Source organism: Mirounga angustirostris, unplaced genomic scaffold (assembly GCF_029215605.1).
Source record: "Mirounga angustirostris isolate CCGP_5_RB_7025 unplaced genomic scaffold, mMirAng1.0.hap1 SCAF_1, whole genome shotgun sequence".
In the NCBI taxonomy this organism is placed as follows: domain Eukaryota; kingdom Metazoa; phylum Chordata; class Mammalia; order Carnivora; family Phocidae; genus Mirounga; species Mirounga angustirostris.
In genome coordinates, this window is record NW_026991709.1 from 123304697 (window position 1) to 123329249 (window position 24553).

General features: G+C 35.3%; 1 protein-coding gene and 1 long non-coding RNA gene across 6 annotated transcripts in view; both read left to right on the forward strand.

Annotated features, from left to right (window-relative positions):
• Window positions 1-24553, forward strand: part of STAG1 (STAG1 cohesin complex component) — a 415977-nt gene that overhangs the window by 123575 nt on the left and 267849 nt on the right. For all 5 annotated transcript variants that reach the window (XM_064587431.1, XM_045903718.3, XM_064587432.1 and 2 more), the window contains one exon: window positions 13511-13675. In XM_064587431.1, the coding sequence (XP_064443501.1) occupies window positions 13511-13675 (165 nt within the window). The remainder of the gene's footprint in view (window positions 1-13510; window positions 13676-24553) is intronic.
• Window positions 4719-11334, forward strand: LOC135363953 (uncharacterized). The gene is made up of 2 exons (XR_010410388.1): window positions 4719-10181; window positions 11230-11334. It is a non-coding gene; the product is annotated as an uncharacterized LOC135363953 (long non-coding RNA).

Below are 24553 nucleotides of genomic sequence, written 5' to 3' on the forward strand. Positions count from 1 at the left end.
ATGACTGAGAAGTTTAGAAGAACTCTGGGTATCCATACTTTGAGAGGATATCTTTATATATTTTTGAGTACACCAGTCATCATTCAGTTTAAGGTAGCATAAGCTCTCAGAGACAGTATCACTCACCATGTCAAGGGGTAAGGTTTGTACTATTCTGCACTCATTTTTATGATATGATTTGGTATTAGCAATTTTTTTTCTATTTTATGAAAGTTCTTATTATGGAAAATTTCAGTCTCCTTTTGTGAGAAGCATAATACTATAATGAACTTTCCATATAACCATTGCCCAGCTACAGCAGCTATCAAGTTATGGCTAATCTTTCATTTCTCCACCCCGTATTTCCTTCCCATTTTATTTTCAAGTTATGTAGACATCATTCCATCTGTAAATATTTCAGAATGCATTTCTAAAAGATACGGGCTTGCTTTTTCTTCTTAAAATTTTTATCATTGAAGTATAGTTGACATAGAATGTTTTATTAGTTTCAGGTGTACAACATAGTGATTTGACCATTCTGTGTATGATGCAGTGGTCACCATGATAAGTGTAATTACTACCTGTCACCATACAGTGTTAGTACAGTATTACTGACTATATTCCCTAAGCTGTATTTTTTTATCCTTGTGACTAATTTAGTTTGTAACTGGAAGTTTGTACCCCTTAATCCCCTTTACTTATTTTGCTCACCCACCCCTTCAACCCCTCCCCCTGCCCCTTTGGCAGCCACCACTTTATTCCCTGTATTTATGAATCGCTTTCTGTCTTCTTTGTTTTGTTTTTTAGGTTTCACATAAATGAAATCATATGGTATTTGTCTTTCTCCATCTAACTTATTTTACTTAGCATAATACACTGTAAATCAATCCATGTTGTATGGATGTCCATCCATTTGCTATACAGATAGAAAGATTTCAGTTTTCTTTATGGCTGAATAATATTCCAATATATATGTGTGTGTGTGTGCACGTGCACACGCCGTGTGTGTGTGTGTGTATCTCCTTTATCCATTTATCTATCAATGGACAATTTAGGTTTCTTCTGTATCTTAGCTATTTTATTTTATTTTATGTATTTATTTATTTATTTTTAAAGATTTTATTTATTTGACAGAGAGAGAGACAGAGAGGGAACACAAGCAGAGGGAGTGGGAGAGGGAGAAGCAGGCTTCCCGCGGAGCCGGGAGCCCGATGTGGGGCTCGATCCCAGGACCCTGGGATCATGACCTGAGCTGAAGGCAGTCGCTTAACCAACTGAGCCACCCAGGCGCCCCATGTATCTTAGCTATTTTAAATAATGCTGCAATGAACATAGGGCTGCATAGATCTTTTTGAATTAGTCTTTTCATTTGCTTTGGGTAAATACCCAGTAGTGGAATTACTAGGTCATATGGCATTTCTATTTTAATTTTTTGAGGAACCTCCATACTGGTTTTCATAGTAGCTGTACCAGTTACATTCCCACTAACAGTATATGAAAGTTCCCTTCCTCCACATCCTTGCTAGCACTTGTTATTTGTTTTTTTTTTGATACTAGACATTCTAACTGGTGTGATGTGATACCTTATTGTGGTTTTGATTTGCATTTCTTTGATGATTATTAATGTTCAGCATCTTTTCGTGTGTCGGTCATCTGTATGTCTTCTTAGGAAAAATGTCTATTTAGGTCCTCTGCGCAGGACTTGATTTATCTTTATTTTACAATAAATATCATTATCATACTCAAGATAAAAATACTGTATAAATATCACCAAATAACAACTTTAAAGTTTATAATCATTTCCTAAATATTATCATTTTTAAGGTATAGTTTGTTGGTTTGAATCATGATGCAAATAAAATCCACTGGTTGCAATTGATGGTAATGTTAATGGTAATATTAACCAGTTATTATAAATATGTCCTTGCAACTTTTTTTATGTTATTGCTATTCTATCCATGTTTCTTTGCCTCAGTTTTTAGTTAGCCTCAGTGAATCTTGATAACCTTTAATTTTCTAGCACAATCTTAAATTTAAAAAAAGGTTAGAGGGATGACTTCTACCATTTTCTCTACACTCATATATTCCACCTTTATTTAAAAGGAAAAAATTGTGGGGGAAAAACATACATTAAAATCACTCTTTATAATACTTCTCAACTTTGTTAGAATATTTGGTGGTAGAATATTCCTTATGAAAGCAGTTTGGGAAAAGTGAAAGAGTTTTACACTTGGATGCTGGAGACTGTTCTCCTTACTATCACTGTATGATTTTTCTGAGGCTGTGGGCAAGTTACATTGTTTTCACTAGGATTCAGGAGTTATATGTGCAAATTGGAAGTAAGACTAAACTTGCTTGAAGGTAGGAGAATGAACTGCCTGTATGATTACTTACTTGAATTTGTTTTCCTCCAACTGAAATGCTTAACTTCATAAGATTCAGATTAAGTGCTTTCTTCTTCAAGAACGCCTTTTTTTTTCCTAAAGAGAATTTATCACCCCTTCAACAAGCTATTATGTTATTCTTTAGAACATGTCTAATTTTGATGTGTCTATAGCTGCATTCCTATAATATTTTTGCTTTTCTTGTTGAAAAGGAGTATGCATATCCAAATTTAGCTCTTCTGTGGTTAGAAATATGATTTAATTTTTACTAAAATTGCTACTCCATAATCTAATAGGTAAATAGTACATTTCCATCCCATGTTTATAGAATTGAAGAAGAGTTTGCCAGGATAGGATAGTGCATTCTAAAGACTTGTGTTAGACTTTAGTCCATATTTTCATATGTATCTACTCAGTTTATGGGTATCTATACTTACTTCCACCTGACTCAAGCCCATTTCTTGATCTTGAAAACAACACAGCTTCCTGAATTTCTGCCCTGGCTTTGCACTAAGCTGATGCTATTTATGTCATTTAATTGTAACATCAATACTATGAAATAGTCTTATATGTAGTTTACAAAGTAGAAAACAAAAGTATGAAGTGGTAATTTGACTACGGTCACACACAGCATATAAGTGGCCTAGCTAGGGTTTCAACTCGTATCTTAAACTCCCAAAGTCTTTCTATCAAGAATTCCAAAATGCCAAGCTATTAATTTATATTGAGAGGTATAGTTGTCAGAATAATCAGATTTGCATGTTCTCCAGTATCTGTTCTGAAGATTGCTTAGACAGTTTTAGTCAGCTGGCTCCATTTTGGACAATTCTAAGTTTTGATTGATACGTGCTTTGTTTAGCTGTTTTAATACTGTTTATATTTTTTAAGAAGACTTCATGATCTCTGATTTTATTTGTTTACTGAGCCATATGAAAATAAATAGTATAAGCACTTTCTGTTACAGGTAGTATTCTTCTCACTTTTAAATTCTTATGGGGCATCTCATTATTGGTATTTCTTTTTGGTATACTATTATTTCAGAGACTTTTGTTTGTTTTAAACCACTCTTATTTTGTAGTTTCCTAATTCATACTCGTAATTGTAGCTTTCAAATGATTAACGATCTCTAAACATACACACTTTCATGTTTATACTAACCCTATGATTATATTAACAAATAATAGACATCATTTCCTTTGTCAACACACACTACTCCCTTGGTGATCACATCCAATCTCATGACTTTAAATACCATGTATAAGTTTATGTCTCCCAGATTTATGTCTCCTGGCTGGACTTTACCCTGGACTCCAGAGTCATTCAAATGTCTGTTTAGTTTCTTCCTTTAGATATTTAATGGGGCCACAATGTTTAAAAAACCAAACTCCCAAGCTGCCTATCTGCTGCCCACCTCTTTTCAATAATGGTGGCTTCCACCCTTTAGTTGCTCAGGCTTTAAACCTGTAGTTATCTCTGACATTTTCTTTCTCACCGGTATTCAGTATATCAGCAAATCTGTCCAGTCAATTTTCAAATTGAGCCAGGTGCCCTGAAGCATTTTTTATATACTGTAGTTTACTGTATTATATTACAGTTATTTGTGTTTCTGGTTTTCTTTTAATTATTTGTATGTAACGATTTTGTATTGTTATTCCAAGTATCTTTATATACACTATTGTGAAAGGGTAGGTGTTATTGCACATTTAGAGCTTATGAACAAATTCAGGTAAGGCACAAAGCTAAAAAGCAATGTTGATATATCTGTGTCTCTTAAGTTTCTAGGAAAGTCATTGCACATTCAGACTGCAATTCATTTTATATAGAGCATGGGGATAGACTAGTTTAGGATGGTTAATTTTCCTACACAGCAGTGCTAACTTAAAACAGTTTACCAAAGGGCGCCTGGGTGGCTCAGTTGGTTAAGCGACTGCCTTTGGCTCAGGTCATGATCCTGGAGTCCTGGATTGAGTCCCACGTATGGCTCCCTGCTCAGCGGGGAGTCTGCTTCTCCCTCTGACCCTCCTTCCTCTCATGCTGTCTTTCATTCTCTCTCTCTCAAATAAATAAAATCTTAAAAAAAAAAACAAAAAACCAGTTTACCAGAAGTGTAGGTACACATTTAAGTAATAGATACTTTCAATAAAGCATTTGTTCTAGACTCTGACATTTGATTACATCATTTTCACAAAGATGCAGTGAATTGTGTAAGACTGTTGAGTCATAGACCTGTACCTCTGAAACAAATAATACATTATATGTTTAAAAAAAAAAAAAAGATAGTAGGAACGGGAAAATGAAGGGGGGGGCTTCGGAGGGGGAGACGAACCATGAGAGACTATGGACTCTGAGAAACAAACTGAGGGTTCTAGAGGGGAGGGGGGTGGAGGAATGGGTTAGCCCGGTGATGGGTATTAAAGAGGGCATGTGTTGAATGAAGCACTGGGTGTTATATGCAAACAATGAATCATGGAACACTACATCAAAAACTAATGATGTAATGTATGGTGATTAACATAACATAATAAAATAAAATTTAAAAAAATTTAAACTACAAACAAAAAGATGAGGTGAAGGGTGTATAGATTTATTAATTCATGAGCATGTTTTCTGTAAAAGTCATTACTTGATAATTTTAGTCAGGCTTTGTTTCGGGTAGTTTTGTTTTCCTACACGTGATCATTAGCATCTTTTCCCCCCACTCTGTCCCTGGAATATCTAGCAGTGAACACATGACTCTGGTTTTCTTTATTAGTAACCCTGTGGACCATGGACATCTCACTTACACTATTTTTAATGGGATTTGAAGCATGAGTCTTCCTCCACCACCAATTAACGACATTGTATTGGGATGTTGGAAAATATATCTTAAATACTGTAAGTTCTTTGAAAACCATGTGTGGTAGTGTATGGAAGGATCAACTTTTTTAGGTATCTGGTACATAGTAACTGCATGATGAATAAAGAAATAAGTTGTGTTGAATTGTGGAAAAAAATCTCTTTTTTCATACCTTGTGTTCTGTAGATTGAATCAGTTTGAGTTTGTCTTTGCTAATGGTTAGATTCAGGTTCTGCATATTTGGCAATAATACCACATAAATCTCACTTAAGCTCTTACGCAGGAATTCTGGAAGGTAGACCAGGTGAGGTGAGACTCCATAAGACGACATAGAAACTAGACATTCCCACTACATTGAAGCAGGTATTTGGGAAGAGATCCACTTGATATTAATAGAAGAAAGATTTCCTATCGAAGAAGTAGTTGGGGTAGATGGAGTAAGTGGATCATGTTCCATCAGGGAGACTGTGTGTGACCTGGATCAGTAAGCATTTAGAGATGTCTTCTGAACTAGATCTGTGCCATATATGTGGTCTGGTAGCCTCTTGTGGGAGACCCACCTAATGGCCTGGAATTCAAGGATAGCACTTCAGTCCCTGGGATAGACTGATAATTGTAGGACAGGTCTATAGCTCTAGAGGTGCTGATTTATTGGCTGGGTTACTAAGGTATTAGTAATGGTCTCTGAATTAAGGCAAGGACTCAGTTCTTAAGATGGCACAGTGTCAGAACTGAAACAGCTAAGCAAGTTTGATGTGGAACATCGTCCATTTCTTTCATTTGAGAGCACCTTGGATCCTTGTTTAGGAATGGAAATACACTTACAGGTGGCCTCACCTATGTGGCAGAAATGTGTAGGGAAGGGAGCCTGTCAGGTCACAAGTAATTAAAGGTTTATATATATATTATTACCCTTTAAAATAACTGTCAGAATTCTTAATTTTTAAATTCCCCCTACACCTTTGCCCCCCCTTGCCAAATTCCAAACAAACATATGATTTGAGTGGGATAAGTGTAGTTATATGTCTGAGACACGGATTATTCTCAGGACTGCAAAATTGTATCCTTTGTGTATAACCTAAAGATCATATGTATCCTGTTGCATTATTATATTCTCTCTTCTTACTCCTTTTATTAGGGTCAGTCTTTCTGAACATCTTTACTCTTTATTACTGTCTAGATTTGGGACATGGAAAATCACTCTTGGGATAATAGGGATAAAATAGATAGACCTTAGATAAGATCAAATGGATTTTTATGTTTTTACCTTTTCCCCCCTTTATGACCCATGCTAAAGGTTCCCAGGTGTGAGATTTCTGGTTTATTTCCCCTTTATTCATGGAGTTTAGTTCATACTATCTATATACTATGTATGTATAATAATGTATGTGTGTGTGACACACACAAACTTTTCTACGCATATGCAGGCTTACTTGTCATAGTGTTACTTGTAATTGTAAAAGATCCAGAATAAAATAAATGTCAATCAGCGGGTTAATGTCTAAAAAAAATTAATGTACATCTGTGCAATGCAACACTGCAGCTTTCAGAAAAGAATGAAGGTATTCTCTAGAACATACTATAGATTGACTAAAATATGTGAAAATAGAATGGTGCAGAATTGTGCGTAAGTAACATAAAATATAATAGATATGTGGAAATACACATATGCATTTAGGTTTTTTCCAATTTTTTTTTATTCTGGTGAAATACACCTAAGATTTGCCAACTTAACCATTTTTATGTGTATAGTTCAGTTGTATTAAATACATTCATAATATTGTGCAGTCATCACCATCTCCCGAACTTTATTCATCTTTTAAAAGTGTAATTCTAATAAAATAAATAAGACATGGGTATGCAATGTTGGGCATAGAAAATATAGTTAGTAATACTGTAAGAACTTTGTACAGTGACAGATGATAGCTGGATTTATTGTGGTAATCACTTTGTGAAATACATAAATATTGACTCATGTTGTACACCTGAAACTATTATAAATTACTGTACTTCAGTAAAAACAAAAACTCTCTATTTCTGTTTTCCCTAGCCTCTGGCAAACACTTTCTGTCTCTGTTTTTGACTATGTACCTTATTTAAGTGGAGTCATATAGTATTTATCTTTTGTGACTGGCTTCTTTCACTTAGCATAATGTCTTCAAGGTTCATCCATATTGTAAATTATGTCAGAATTTCCTTCCTTTTTAAGGCTCAGTAATATTCCACTGTGTGTATATACCACATTTGCTTATCCATTCATTCATCAATGGATACTTGGGTTGCTTCCAAGTTTGAGCTATTACGAATAATGTTGGTGTTTTGATGGGTGTACAAATAACTTTTTGAGACCCTGCTTTCAGTTCTTTTGGGTATATATGTATGTATAATTGGTTGATCATATGGTAATTCTTTTTTTAATTTTTTGAGGAACTGACATACTGTTTCCCATAAGGCCTATACCATTTTACATTCCCATCAACAGTGCATAAGAGTTCTAATTTCTCCACATCCTCTCCAAGAATTGTTTTCTCTTTTTAGATAGTAGCCATCTTAATAGGTGTGGGGTTCCATCTCATTGTAGTTTTGATGTGCATTTCCCTAATGATGAGTAACATTGAGCATCTCTTCTTGTGCTTAATGGCCATTTGCATATCTTCTTTGGAGAAATGTGTATTCAAATTATTTGCCAATTTTCAAATCAGGTTCTTTGTTTTGTTGAGTTTTAGTAGTTCTTTATATATTTTGGATATTAATCCCTTATCAGATATATGATTTGTAAATATTTTCTCCCATTCTTCCAACCTTTGCTCTTTACCCACTGAGTGGTTTGGGCACCCTTGCCAAAATCATTAAACCATATATGTGAGGGTTTGTTTCTGGGCTCTTTATTATATTCCACTGGTCTGTATGTTTGCTTTCATGCCAGCACCATGCTGTTTTCATAGTGTAGCTTTGTAATAAGTTTTGAAGTCAAGAAGTGTGAGTCTTCCAGTGTTTTTTTTTTTTTTTTTTCCGAGATTGTTCTGGTCATTTGAGATGCTTTTGAGATTCCCTTTGAATTATAGAATGGGTTTTTCTATTTCTGCAAAACAGATCATTGGGATTTTGATAGAGATTGCATTTAATCTGTAGGTTGCTTTGGGGAGTATTGACATCTTAACAGTATTGACTCTTCCAATCCATGAACGTCCATTTATTTATTTATTCTTTAATTTCATACACATTTCTTTGTTTATATGACATATAAGGAATGAGTAATAGTGTTTGTCTCTTAGGAAAGTAGATTGTGGATTGAGGGCAGGGGTGTGCAAGTTTTCATTGTATAACTTTAATCACCTTTTGACTTTTAGGCCATGTGAGTATGTATTACTTATTTAATAAAGAAAAGTAACATTTTGGCACCTTTCTTCAGATACACACATACGCATGCATACACACACACACACACACTTGTGTGCATGCACAATACCTAGAAAATACCTGTTCCTCCAAAGAGTGAGCACAGAAACAAGACTTACTAGGAGGAGCCAAAATCAAGAGTCCAGCTATAAAGAATGAATGCATGAAATGATGATGTTTTTAAGCGACTTTAAATTTATCAGTCTGTAAAGAGAGATCTGGTGTGGTAGATGACTGAACAGGTAGTAAATGATCGCCTTACTTTCCATGCTTAGGAATTTGGATTTTATTTTATTTTATTTTATTTTTTTAAAGATTTTATTTATTTATCTGAAAGAGAGAATGGGATACAGAGAGCATGAGAGGGGAAGGGTCAGAGGGAGAAGCAGACCCCCCACTGAGCAGGGAGCCCGATGTGGGACTCGATCCCGGGACTCCAGGATCATGACCTGAGCCGAAGGCAGTTGCTTAACCAACTGAGCCACCCAGGTACCCCAGGAATTTGGATTTTAAATTGATGGTTACTGAGGGTCACTAAAGATCAGAGATTAAACAAGGAAGTAATGGGATTATGTTTATATTATAAGAATTACTGTGGTTATAGTATTGGAATAGTGTGGGATCGTTTAGTAGAAATAGGATGTGAGCCACATCGGCAGCTTAATATTTTCTACTAAATTACAAAAAATGGGTAATGAAATTAATTTTTATATATCTAATGTTATTTCATCATGTAATCACTATAGCATTATAAGTGAGATATTTAATGTGCTATTTTTCATTGTAAATCTTCACATCTTCACAATCTTGTGGATATTTTATGCTTACTGAACATTTCGTGTTTGACTAGCCATATTTTATATGCTCAGTTAGCTACATGAGAGTAGTGCTGCCATGTTAGATAGTGCAAGTATAGAGAATCAGTCAGTGTATAGTCAGGAGACAATATGTATTCTAGTAATTGGAACAGAAAAATTTTTTTTTTTTTAAAGATTTTATTTATTTATTTGAGAGAGAGAGAATGAGAGACAGAGAGCATGAGAGGGAAGAGGGCAGAGGGAGAAGCAGACTCCCCGCTGAGCAGGGAGCCCAATGCGGGACTCGATCCCGGGACTCCAGGATCATGACCTGAGCCGAAGGCAGTCGCTTAACCAACTGAGCCACCCAGGTGCCCCGGAACAGAAAAATTTAATGTGAAGAATTATTAATTATTTAAAAGTCCTTAATCATTTGTCATCCAGGAATCACAAATTAAGACAACAATAAGATAACAACTCTATACCTATTAGAATGGCTGAAATCCAAAAACGTGAGAAGGTTACAAAGCTGTCAAGCTTACAAAGCATCAGGGCTCTTATTCATCACTGGTGGGAATGCAAAATGTTATATCTACTTTGGAAGACAGTTCGGCAGTTTTTTTTACAAAGCTAAACATAGTTTTATCATATGATTCAATAATCATCCTCCTAGATGTTTACATAACTCATTTGGAAATTATGTCTGCACAAAATGCTGCATGTGAATGTGTATAGCAGCTTTATTCCTAACTGCCAAGAAATGGTGACCAAGATGTCCATCATTAGGTAAGTGGATGACAAAATGTGATACATTCATACAATGGAATATTATTTAGAAATAAAAAGAAATTAGCTATTCAGCCACTAAAAGACATGGATGAATCTTAAATGTATATTGTTAAGGTGAAAGATACAGTCTGAAGAGGCTGCATACTGTATGATTTAATTGTATGACTCTTTATAAAAGTCAAAACTATAGTTATGATGAAAGAATTCATTGTTTGCCAAAGAGAAGTGGGAGGGTTGAATGGGAGAAGCACAGGGATTTTTTAAGGTGGTGAAAACTCTTCTACGAGATAACATATTTACATACATGACACTGTGCATTTGTTTTGTTTTTTTTTTTTAAGATTCTATTTATTTGATAGAGAGATAGCGAGAGCAGGAACATAAGCGGGGGGAGTGGGAGAGGGAGAAGCAGACTTCCCAATGAGCAGGGAGCCTGATGTGGGGCTCAATCCCAGGACCCTGGGATCATGACCTGAGCCGAAGGCAGACGCTTAACGACTGAGCCACCCAGGTGCCCCGATACTGTGCATTTGTTAAAACCCATTGAACTTTACGGAAAAAGTGAATTTTATAAGTATAGATTTTATAAAGTCATTTAGGAGGTTAGGTGGATACCAGGATGGAATGTAGAATTTAACAAAGCAGTCTACCTCTGAAGTGTTTGAAACAATGTCACTGAAGGGAATTGGGCAGGAAGTTGCTGACTTAAGTAACTTTGGAAATGAATCTGTAAGACTAAAATCAAAGAAACTACATTGTATATGTAAGCATTGTAATCTAGTTAATAAAATTGTTTCTGCTGGGGTATGATTGAACAGTTCTAATATTGCTATACTTGTATACTAGTGGGTGCCAGGTTTGTCACTGTTGGGGTGGGACCATATCGATTAGTAAGGGGAAGATGCATTCATATGGTAATGGATTAAAGTTGGAGATACTAATATGAATTTATATTTATCTTAATACAGATAATAGATTGTTACAGACAGCAGTATTTATAGTTATTTATATGTATATGGGACATGTATTTCTTTGTCTGCTTAAGAGTCTAGAAGCAAGGACACTCCATATCAAGGAGCAAAACCTAGTGCCCAGATCTTCATCTCTAATATCATTCTCCAATAAAAGGAACCAGAGCTCCTTGGAGTATTGGATGGTTCCAAAAATTGAGGAAGGGAATATACAAGATGAGCCTGCAGAATATTGTGCTGCCAGAAGGTAACCAGTAAGACATACACATACACACACACACACAGATGGGTATATGTGAAATGGATGCAGGAGCCAACTAAAAGATCTCCCAATGGCCAGAGTTGAAACAGGTTGAACAACAGAACTGTGTTGAATTATAACTCAGGGTATAAAAGAAATTTTGATGAGTCCACATTTGTTTAAATGATTGAATGAATGAAAACAGACATATCTCCCTTACGAAAAAGTTCTAAATCTGTGTAAATACTCCCCTGTGAAAGAGGTGGAGAATAACTCCCCACCCCTTAAATGTGGGATATATGTAGTATCTTTCTTCCAAAGGTACAGTATGGAAAGGGGTGGAAAAGTAACTTTACAGTGGAGAAACCTGACAAACACTATCTCAATCAACTGATTAAGGTCAACATTCACAGTGATAAATCATGTTGATAGTATATACCTTTGATATGAGGTGAAAAAAAAATAACACTTTATCTCTTACATCTTCTTCTCCAAACCCTAAATTCTGGTGTAGTGGTAAGAAAATCCCATCAGACAAAACCCAGTTGAGGAACATTCTATAAGGCCGGAAATCCTCACAACTGTCAAAGTCACCAGAAAACCAGGGAAAGCCTGTCAAAGCCAAGAGGAGCTTAGAGAGACATGACATAAATGTAATATGGTATCCTGGATGGGGTCCTGGAACAGAAAAAGGCCATTAGGCAAAACTAAGAAAATCTGAATAAAGTAGGGACTTTTCGTTAATCTCTCAATATTGGTTCACTAACTGTAACAAAAATGTACCATACAAATGGTAAGGAGTTAATAATAGGGTAAGTGGATGTGATGTATGTGGGAATTTTCTGTACTGTCTTTACAGTTTTTTGGTAAATCTAAAACTGTTCTAAAAATAATGTGCTTAAAAATAAATAGTAAATTTATTACATATTAATCCACACACAGAAATGATTATAAGATTGTTAACCAAGAGGAGTTGAAAGGGTACTATGAAGAACACAAGAATAGAAAGTGAAGGGAACAAGTATAATAAGTAGGGAGGGAAGACCCTACATACTATACTATACTTTGTAGTATTCCTTCGGTGCCGTCTAGTTACAAAGCTGAACACTGCAGCAGAAAACAAAAATGTTTACAGATCCAGCTCCAGGATCACAATGTGGGACAAACAAGGGTAGATGTGGAGATGAGGAATAAATTGATTAAGTTGATAACCGAAACAGGCTATTTTGAGATTAAATTAAATCCCTCAAAAGAGAGTATAAAGATTGAGAAGAAAAGATGTTGAGCAGAGACTGAAGATAACCCTAACTGGTAAGAAATACAGGGAGGGGAAAAGATATCTGAAAGGAAAGGATTTCATCCTGTGGCCTATTGATAGAGTTTCAAGACATGTCTATTACATTTAGCAACACTATCATTGGTAAATTTAGTAAAGCAGCAACTGTGATGAGTTTATAGATGAATGAAATTTATGGGAATAATAATAGTGACTGCAAGCGATTCTATCAAATTACCCTTGGCTGAAAGGTTAGACATAGATAAGGTGGTAGCTAGTGTTGACTTTTTAAAAAAAAAATTGAGGGCATGGGATGGGATGTTAATTGAAGAGTGTAAATTCCATCAAAGGCAGGAATGTTTGTTCAGTTTGTTATATTTCTAGTACCTAGAACAGTTTTACATATGTTCAACCTATTTTTGTTGCATGACTGGATAAAAAATATTTGAGGACTTCTATAGAGAGAGAAGTTGAATATGCAACATTTCCAAGTAATGTTTTATTGAATAAGGTTTCTGAGGGAATAGTATTGAAGAAGGTATAAAGAAAATGTCAAAGAGGACATGGTTAAAATCTTCAGCATTGGCATTACTGTTGTGCAAAACACTAACTTTTTTTTTTAATTTTCATGCATTATATATAAATTACACTTTGCTGTTTGCAGTTTGTTTTTAATTACTGAAAACAAACTGTAAAGCTTCCTTTGGTCAGGAATTACATCTCTTAACCTGTAGTAGTGCTAAGTACTTTTCACAGGATGAAACATAATTGAGGTATTCTGCATAAAGCAAAGTGTACCTGTATTTAATTTAATTTTTTTCCTCATCTTTTTATTCAGTCTACAAATAAGAAACCTCGAAAATCTCCAGGAGAGAAGAGTAGAATTGAAGCTACTGTTAGAGGAACAGGCCGTGGAAGAGCTAATGGGCACCCTCAACAGAATGGTGAAGGGGAGCCTGTCACACTATTTGAAGTGGTGAAATTGGGGAAAAGTGCAATGCAGGTAAATTTTAAGTGTTTTTGTTTTGTTCTGTTTACAAAGCAGTACTGTCAGTAATCTATGTGGAACCTGTTAAGTGACATTTATATATTCTTGCTGATTTGTAATCAAGAAGTTTATCTTTAAAATTTTTCTTTGTTTTACTTACATACAGTATCAGGAAAGGAATTTTGTTTAATGGTAAAATGCACTTTACAGTGTACTGAGTAAAATGACTTGTGTATAATAGCTGCCTGAGAGAATTTTTATTGCCTTAATATATTTTTTAGAATCTGACGTAATGTAAGTAACATATGTGTACTGAAGAATATTTCAAAGAAAGGGTATAAAAAAAGGAGCCTTAAGTAATAGAACTAGGAATAACCACAGTTAATACTCCATGATTATTTTCTGTGTGTATGTGATCTTTTATAACTTTATTATTCTCTCTTCTCTCTCCTCATTCATTTAATAAATATTATTAAATATTCTGCAAGAGCACATAATTATTGGCTTCTTACTAATTCATTATAAGGATAAACCACTATTATTTTACTATTCTTTTAGTGTATCTTTTCATTTTTTTACTGTTACAGAATTTATTCATTATTTGTGTTTACTTCTCTACCTCTTTTTTTCATTTTAAAACACTAGAGGTAGGGGCGCCTGGTGGCTCAGTTGGTAAGTGTCTGCCTTTGGCTCTGTTCATGATCCCAGTGTCCTGGGATTGAGCCCCGCATTGGGCTCCTTGCTCAGTGGGGAGCCTGCTTCTCCCGCACCAGCTCCCCCTGCTTGTGTTTCCTCTCTTGCGGTCTCTTTCTGTCAAATAAATAAAATAAAATCTTTAAAAAAAACCCAAAACACTAGAGGTAAAATTATTTGGTGAAAGGGTATTTCTTATGAGTGTGATACATAAATCTATTACTCTCCAAAAAATTTTACTAGTATATCTTTCACCAGAAGTGTGCCTAGCAACTGGATACTTTATATTTAGGAATTAATTGGTAACATAGGTGAAAAATTGGATTTATTTATTTATTTATTTATTTATTTATTTATTTATTTATTTGGTGGGGGACGGGCAGAGGGAGAGTGAGAGAGATATCCAAGCAGACTCCACAGTGATCATGTAGCCCAACTCGGGCACTTGATCTCACAGCTCTGAGCACCACCTGAGCTAAAACCAAGAGTTGGAGACTCAAAGGACTGCACCACCCAGGTGCCCCTGTAATTTATTATTTTAATCTGCATTTCTTTGATCACCAGTGATTGATAAAAGTTAAATATTTATATTCTCTATTTGCTCATTTTGATAGTTTATTTTCAGTTTCTTTAAAATTCAGGTAATTTATGAAACAGGTTTACTTTTAGAAATTTTCATTAGTATACTTTTTATTTTTAACCTTTATTTCCTTTTGCATTCCTTAAGGGAGTTCAGTGTTTACTGCCTTTTGTGTATGTTACCAGATTGATACGTTCAGGGGCCTTAGAATTCATGTGGGAAGGGAGGGAGGTGGGGCAGTATGATGATGCTAATGGTAAAATAAATAACGAAATTTCCAGTTATTTGAAGCAATGGACAGACTGTAAGTTATGTAAGTATAATTTTAAAATAATGACCCTTAGCCACAAAGTTTGACAGGTTCTTTATTATACTTTAGTAGAAAAATTGTTACCAAGTTATAGGTATCTTATTTTTGAGGTTTACTTTATGGCTTTCCACCTTTAAGTGGATACACAAACAGAAAAATAAAGGAAGTTTATTTTTTATTTTAATTTTATTTTATTTTTAAGATTTATTTATTTATTTTAGAGAGAGAGCATGCATGCTAGCATTAACAGGGAGAGGGGCAGAGGGAGAGAATCCTCAGACTTCTGCTGAGCGCAGAACCAGACAAGGGTCTTGATCCCGGGACCCTGAGATCATGACATGGGCCGAAACCAAGACTCAGATGCTTAACCGACTGAGCCACTCAGGCACCCCAAGGAAGTTTGTTTATTTATTTATTTTGCTTTTATTATTTTTAATTTTTTATTATTTATTTATTTATTTTTATTCTTATGTTAATCCCCATACATTACATCATTAGTTTTAGATGAAGTGTTCCATGATTCATTGTTTGTGCATAACACCCCGTGCTCCATGCAGAATGTGCCCTCCTCAATACCCACCACCAGGCTAACCCATCCTCCCACCCCCCTCCCCTCTAGAACCCTCAGTTTGTTTTTCAGAGTCCATAGCCTCTCATGGTTCGTCTACCCCTCCGATTTCCCCTGCTTCATTCTTCCCCTCCCGCTACCTTCTTTTTTTTTCTTAACATATATTGCATTATTTGTTTCAGAGGTACAGATCAAGATTCAGCAGTCTTGCACAATTCACAGCGCTCACCAGAGCACATACCCTCCCCAGTGTCTATCACCCAGTCACCCCATCCCTCCCACCCCACCCCCCACTCCAGCAACCCTCAGTTTGTTTCCTGCAATTAAGAATTCCTCATATCAGTGAGGTCATATGATACATGTCTTTCTCTGATTGACTTATTTCACTCAACATAATACCCTCCAGTTCCATCCACGTCGTTGCAAATGGCAAGATCTCATTCCTTTTGATGGCTGCATAATATTCCATTGTATATATATACCGCATCTTCTTTATCCATTCATCTGTCGTTGGACATCTTGGCTCTTTCCATAGTTTGGCTATTGTGGACATTGCTGCTATAAACAGCGGGGTGCACGTACCCTTTCGGATCCCTACTTTTGTATCTTTGGGGTAAATACCCAGTAGTGCTATTGCTGGATCATATGGTAGCTCTTTTTCAACTTTTTGAGGAACCTCCATACTGTTTTCCAGAGTGGCTGCACCAGCTTGCATTCCCACCAACAGTGTAGGAGGGTTCCCCTTTCTCCGCATCCCCGCCAACATCTGTCGTTTCCTGACATGTTAATTTTCACCATTCTGACTGGTGTGAGGTGGTATCTCATTGAAGTTTTGATTTGGATTTCCCTGATGCTGAGCGATATTGAGCACTTTTTCATGTGTCTGTTGGCCATTTGGATGTCTTCTTTGGAAAAATGTCTGTTCATGTCTTCTGCCCATTTCTTGATTGGATTCTTTGTTCTTTGGGTGTTGAGTTTGATGAGTTCTTTATAGATTTTGGATACTGGCCCTTTATCTGATATGTCATTTGCAAATATCTTCTCCTATTCTGTGGGTTGTCTTTTGGTTTTGTTGACTGTTTCCTTTGCTTTGCAAAAGCTTTTTATCTTGATGAAGTCCCAATAGTTCATATTTGCCTTTGCTTCCCTTGCCTTTGCGATGTTTCTAGGAAGAAGTTGCTTCGACTGAGGTCAAAGAGGTTGCTGCCTGTGTTCTCCTTTAGGATTTTGATGGACTCCTGTCTCACATTGAGGTCTTTCAACCATTTGGAGTCTATTTTTGTGTGTGGTGTAAGGAAATGGTCCAGTTTCATTCTTCTGCATGTGGCTATCCAATTTTCCCAACACCATTTGTTGAAGAGACTGTCTTTGTTCCATTGGACATTCTTTCCTGCTTTGTCAAAGATGAGTTGACCATAGAGTTGAGGGTCCATTTCTGGGCTCTCTATTCTGTAAGGAAGTTTATTTTTATGTATAAATTTAAACATTGCATTTCAGTACTTTGCTTTCATTTTTTCATGTAAGATTTTATTTTGTAATGTATTTATATAAAAATAATTTTAATGTATACTGTATTAAAGCTCAATACCAGCTTTTTAAAAATATGAAAAATACCTTTAATATTTAATGTGAACAAAATCTCATCTAGTATTTGAAACAAAGCAATTACTAATACAAGTTTTTTCTTTTTTGTCCACTGTATTCTCTATTCTTCATTCAGATTAGTCTTCCCTAATGCTATTTCATACTATCACTCATTGCTTAAATTCTTTTGGATTCACATTTTGTGAAAGGTAAAGATAAGTAGTTCAGACCCTCGTGCTTTCCATTATTTGGTTTTAACCCACCTTTTCAGCTTTTACTCTCTATTCTGTGGAACTGTGCCCCGAACATTTTCTACTTTGCAATAATTTTTTATTATTCATATTATATTTTTGTTTCCTAGCTATATTCAAATGTATAAACTTCTCTCTCTATATTTTTTTCATTCAGCATTCTATTATGGGCATTTTCCCTGTGACTTTAAAAAGTTTTTAATGTTTTTATAGTGTTTCCTAACATGGCTGGGCCGTAACTTATTTAAACAGTTTTTATTTGGGCTGCTTTAGTCTTAAAAGAAGTAAGGTATAAAGTAAACTACTAAAACTAGTTTACTATTCATATAAAGTAGAATAGTTTTATTCTATTAAAAATAGTACTTCTTTGAATACTCAGATATCCATCTAAAATGTATATATGGGAGTGTTTTTGTAACATAAATTCCTGAAAGTAGTCGCTGAGTAAAGGGGAATGCATGTATAAAAAAATTGATGTTTCTTCTACTGAATTAGCACACTAATCTCACTGTTTATTACCTCCTCATTTCAAACGTAAAGTAATGATAGATAAAATAATAAAAAGAGAATACAGACAATGAGTTTAGAAACTAAATCTTTCTGTGCTTAAAGTCTAAGATAATCTACAGTGATGAAGAGGATTGGGTTTAGCGTAGAGAAGCAGATACTTGTAGCCAAGAATTTGGTTCTTGTATGTTAAAAGGACTAAAACTGCTTCATGAAACACAGAGGATTAGAGTCAGGCTTTTTTTTTTTTTTTAATTTTTTTTTTTAAAGATTTTATTTATTTATTTGAGAGAGAGAGAGAATGAGAGACAGAGAGCATGAGAGGGAGGAGGGTCAGAGGGAGAAGCAGACTCCCCGCCAAGGAGGGAGCCCGATGCGGGACTCGATCCCGGGACTTCAGGATCATGACCTGAGCCGAAGGCAGTCGCTTAACCAACTGAGCCACCCAGGCGCCCAAGTCAGGCTTATTACTACATGAAGCGAGGGCCTAATATTAGTCTCCATACTTGTAAAGGAGACTGAAGAAAGACACTGAAAACTGCTGCATAGGCTAAAGCTTATGTTTAGGGTGATCATATAGCTCAGGTTACCTTTGAGACTCCCAGTTTATGCTTATTATTTATGTAGTTATTAGTAGAGGCTCTGTAATACTTAAGAGGGTCCTCATTTGGATAATAAATCTAAAACCTCATTTATGGGAAATCAAGGAAAGGGAGGGATAGGTGGAAAAGGAGGAAAGGGAGAAGACAGACATAGTTCTTAAAACCAGGACCCGAATTGAAATGTCTGCTTAACTAAGTTTGTGACTGTGTTTATAGAAATCCATAATATTATCTTAGAGCAGGAAGTTCTAAACCCTCATTATATGATCTAGTTCTGCAGTGGAGTGACCAGGATGAGCAGAGATAATCACAAAACTTTAGATGGAGAGGGATGAATAATAAAAGAAATAAATAGCATATTTAAGGTTCTGGAGAGATGAAAGAAGAAATTGTATCTGGCACAAAAAAAGGGGATTAATTTAATAAATTAGTTTTACTGAGGGAAAGAAACTCTTGTAGATGCCATCAAAGGGAGAATTTAAGAATTGACATTCATTAGGCATTCATTTAGAATGTAGTCCAGAAAAAAGTAAGTATGAAAAAGCAGTTGCATGACTTTGGCATGGATTGAAGGGTTCCAAAATATGCCAGAGGAAGAAATCAAAGGGACTAGAAGAGACATTTTTTGAAGAGATAATTTTGGAAAAATTTCTCAGTCATATTTCCTCAGATCCAGAGTTTGTTCTCAGGAGTGAGCAGGTAAGTAAAAATAATTACCTAGGTTTGTTTTAAGATTTTATTTATTTGACAGACACAGTGAGAGAGGGAACACAGGCAGGGGGAGTGGGAGAGGGAGGAGCAGGACTCTCACCGAGCAGGGAGCCTGATACGAGCAGGGAGCCTGATACGGGGCTCAATCCCAGGACCCTGGGATCATGACCTGATCTGAAGGCAGACACTTAACAACTGAGCCAACCAGGTGCCCCTATTACCTCGTTTTTAATAGTAGAGTATAACTGCAGAACATGGAGGATTAAAAGAAAATTTAAAAATATTTCATCAAGGAATACTTGATCCTATTGTCTGACTACAGTGCTAATGTATGTTGAAATACACAGAATAAATTCCCGTTCTGAATTATACTTAAAAGTGTCAAAAGGTCCTCTTAAAATGTAATAAAAAGGAAATATACAGAGTTGATATGTGAATGTTAGTGAAAGTACTGTTAGTAAAAGTACTGGGGCTAGCTAAAGCACTACTTGGGTAAATAATACAGTCTTAAATGTATTAATATCAGCAAAAGCAGTAGAAACTAGAAAAACAGCACCTAAAGTAATTAGGAAGAAAGAAATTAGGAAGAAAGAGATAAAGTAGAAATGGAAATTACATAGAGAAAGAAATTTTAGAAAAGGTCAACTAAATAAACATATTAGCAATTGGAAGTCAATACATTTTAAGACCTAGAGGTTTTATTTGGATAGATAAAGAGGTTTACTATCCAAGGATAGTTTACTACTAGGAAATATTGTACTATAATATACCAGATAGTCATGTTATGGTAGGGGGAACCTATCCTTATCTGAAATGTGAAATATTTAGAAAAATCATTTGATAAAGTTTAGGTGATATTTGTGATGAACAATACTCTTGGTGAATTAGGAACAAGAGGGAAGTTTCTTAGCTTGGTAAGGAATATATAAAATTATCCATATTTACAGAATATATAATTGTCTTTGTAAAATTTTCAGGATAAACTATTCAAAATAATGAAAGTGTTCTGCAGAATTCCTAGAGAGAAAATTGACATTAAAAAAATAATCAGCCTTAAAAAAAAATCAGCCTTCTTTATAGCAGTAATACTCTATTAGAGCATGTACTAGGAGACGACCCATTCAAATAAAGTGCTAAAGATGAAATAACAAAATTTTGGCTGTAACACTATAAAATACTGCGTCTCACTCATCAGAGAGAATAACATTAAAATGGCGGAAGATACAAAGAGTCAGTAAGATTGTAGAGTGCCACTGTTGGGAGTATAAGTCTGTCTAACCCCTTTGGAAAAAAAATCTGACAGTATCAAGAAAAGTTGAATGACCTGTCCAATTTTCATTCATTTGGTAAATATTTAATGAGTGAAAGTGACCTTTTTCTTCTTTGTTTCTTTTTTTTTTTTTTACTGAGAATACTCTGAAGAAAAGCAATTCCATTCCTAGATGTAACCTCTAGAGAAATTTTTGTGTATATAAAGAGGCAAATACAAGAATTTTTATTGCTCTTTTGGTTATAATAGCAACAAAAGAAAGAAGAACCTGAATGTATATGAATAGGATAATTGATAAATGTGGTATATTGAAACACTTAAATTTTCTATAGTGATTGAAATTGAGTGAACTAGAACTCTAGGTACTGTTATGAGTATATTTCAGAAATGCATTTTAAAGGACAAAGCAAGCTACAGAATGATACATAATACATTGTACCACTTACATGAAGTATAAACATACATAAGAACTTAAAATCAAGTTTATGATATTGTTTACTTCCCTATCAGAATTGTAAAGAATCAGTTTCACTAGCTAAAATAGGTACTTATGCACCTCCTATAATCAGAGGCTGTATATTCAGAACTAAAACCACAGTTCTATCTTCACGATATATAGTTTCATGGGAAACAGATGTTATAGAATACTTTAGTAAGAAGATATACAGGGTGGGTTGAAAACATGAAAAATTCACTTAGGCCTGTCTCGAGAACAGGGTCATGGAAGGCTTGCCTAAATAGATAAAACTTGAACTGAGACTTGAAAGATGAGTGGTAATTAGCTAGGCAGTGGCAAAGTATTTCTTATTGTAGAAACAAGACATGTAAAGATGAGATTATACCTCTTACTGTAGAGGACATACGATACTGTAGTAAAAATAGAGCTAAAAGAAAGGTTAAATTTTGAACATTGAGTGTTCTGATAGGGAAAAAAGACCAGAAGACAGAAAAGCCATAGAAATCAAGGGTTTGTGAGATGCTGAATAAACAAAAGAAATCAGGTTCTTTAATACAAATCTTATCAAAGGCTTCACATTTTGTACCTCTCCATAGAGGAAGGGATGTAGTAACTTTACAAATATATTGAATACAGAAGATCTTCTTGTGAAATTGATGGCATTTTAGAAAGAAAAGGACTTCATCGATGAAAATTTATTAGCATTTTTAGAAATACTTTCTGGATGCAGTTTAGATAATGATTTGGAGATTGTAGGGCTGGAATCAGACTTATTTTACTGATTCAGTTTTTTACTGATCCAATTAGGAAGAAACAATGTTTAAATTTATAGTGTCAGTGAGGATGAAGAGGAAGTGACAGAGTCTACAAATATTAAGGCTATGGAGTGATTCTGAAAGATGAGAAAGAGGAAGGAATCTAAGGTGATTTCTAGTTTCACTTGGCGGTGTTCACCAAAAGAAAATTTGCATGAACATAGGTGTTGGAGGATGGATATGGGAATAATTTGGTGTGGACATTTTGACTTTTAGATACGTGACACTGAATACATGTTGAATTTTGTGACATTCATGTTATTTACTTAATCTAACTGGTATTTGTTGTTGTAGTTATGACTTAGTAAGCATTTAAATGAACTGTAATCCATTGGCATTGAATTTTGTACCCTCAGATATCAACTAAAAAAGTTGGATTATAGGGCGCCTGGGTGGCTCAGTTGGTTAAGCGTCTACCTTCAGCTCAGGTCATGAACCCCTGGTCCTGGGATCGAGTCCCATGTCGGGCTCCTTGCAAGGAGTAAGCTTCTCCCTCTGCCGCTCCCCCTACTCATTCTCTCACTCACTCTCTCTCAAATAAATAAATAAAATCTTTAAAAAAGAAAAGAAATTCTTTAAAAAAAAAAAAGTTGGATTATAGTTTATTCATTCAAAATTCATTAAAAGCCTGTTGTTTCAGGCATTGAGTTAGGTGCAAGAGATATAGATGAACTAAATTTGCCTGATCCCTTGCATTCGTAGACTTTCTAATCATGGGATGGAAGGGAAAGTCTCCTACTAATCAAATGATCTGTTAATATGCCATCACAAACCATTGATTAATAATAATTGTTTTAGTGTACTACTACTACTACTAACTTCTGTGAATAGGAATTGGAGTTAGACTATAAATGAGATATACCTAATGACACAATTTAGTCTTCTGTTTGATTTTGATAGGTGACTCTGAAGGGAAAACTGGTTTTGTCCTTTTCAATATGATTGGAAAAAGATATAGGTATCTTAGAGGATAGTTTGTGATGAGTCATTCTCTCTCCCTTAGAGAGAAAGCTTTGTTCAGATGTAAAGGAAACTTGAACTTTTATTTATTTATTTATTTATTTTATTTTATTTATTTATTTTTTTTAAAAGATTTTATTTATTTATTTGACAGAGACATAGCGAGAGAGGGAACACAAGCAGGGGGAGTAGGAGAGGGAGAAGCAGGCTTCCCCGCGGAGCAGGGAGCCTGATGTGGGGCTCGATCCCAGGGTCCTGGGATCAGGACCTGAGCCGAAGGCAGACACTTAACGACTGAGCCACCCAGGCACCCCTATTTATTTATTTTTGAAAGATTTTATTTATTTGACAGAGAGAGACACAGTGAGAGAGGGAACACAAGCAGGGGGAGTGGGAGAGGGAGAAGCAGGCCTCCCACGGAGCAGGGAGCCCGATGCGGGGCTCGATCCCAGGACCCTGGGATCATGACCCGAGCTGAAGGCAGACGCCTAACGACTGAGCCACCCAGGCACCCCAAACTTGAACTTTTAAAGGACATTGATTTCTTCTAGTCCCCATCTTACAAATGGGGTTGTTGCCAAATCCCAACGTATAAAATACAGAGGAATTCTTTCTCAAGATTTAGCTGGGTGCATTTTACTCTATGACTACACCAAAGAAAGTGAAAAAGCACCTGTGAGTTTATTTAAATCTTACCTGTTAACTTGTGTTTGAAATAGTTATATAATGACATCACAGAAATTGCATACATTACTGAGTCGTTAATAAAATGGGTAAAAGTGTTTCATAATATTTGAATTTCTAAATGTTCATTGCAAAGCTTAAAAGGTTTAATAAGTATTAAAATGGCTGAAGAATGTTTAAGAAGTATGAGTAATTGTAAAAGAAATTCTAATGAGATATTAGGGGAGAGAACAAGTATATCATTTAAATGAATAAGACAAAGATGGCCAGAAAAGAAGGAAGGAAATACTACAATGAAGATGAGGAGTAAAACCTTACAGAATTAAGCAGATATAAATACTTGAATAGAATTAACATAGGAATGTAATACAAGAAATACGTGTTTATAAAGCTGCAACCACTACAGTGTGGGATATTGGGTATGGGATTTAATATCATATAATACAATACTAAAACACTTATTTTGATTTTTAACATCATGATGAAAAATTTAAAGTTAACAGACATGTAGATTAAGTTTAGCTGAAGTAGAAAACTGTAAATAGTAGGTGTTTAAACAAGATAGAAGTTTATTTCTCTCTTATATAAAATAGCATAGATATGTGATCTTTTCCATGGCTGCAGGCAGTTGTCAAATAATTGAAATTGTTAATTTTTTAACAGTCAAAATATACATACTCATAACTTCAGCTATATATTTCCACGTCACTCAGAAATGAATTTTGTACATGAAAAGGAAGAATCTGCAGGCAACACAGTTGTAGATACTCACCCATGCAGCAGATGTTGGGTCCTGTTCCAAAGCCCTATGAGTATCTTTCTATCCTGTCCAGTTCTCATTCCTCTGTCTTGACCCTGGTGGGGAGTCTGGACTAATGGTGGCAGTCAGCCACATCACATT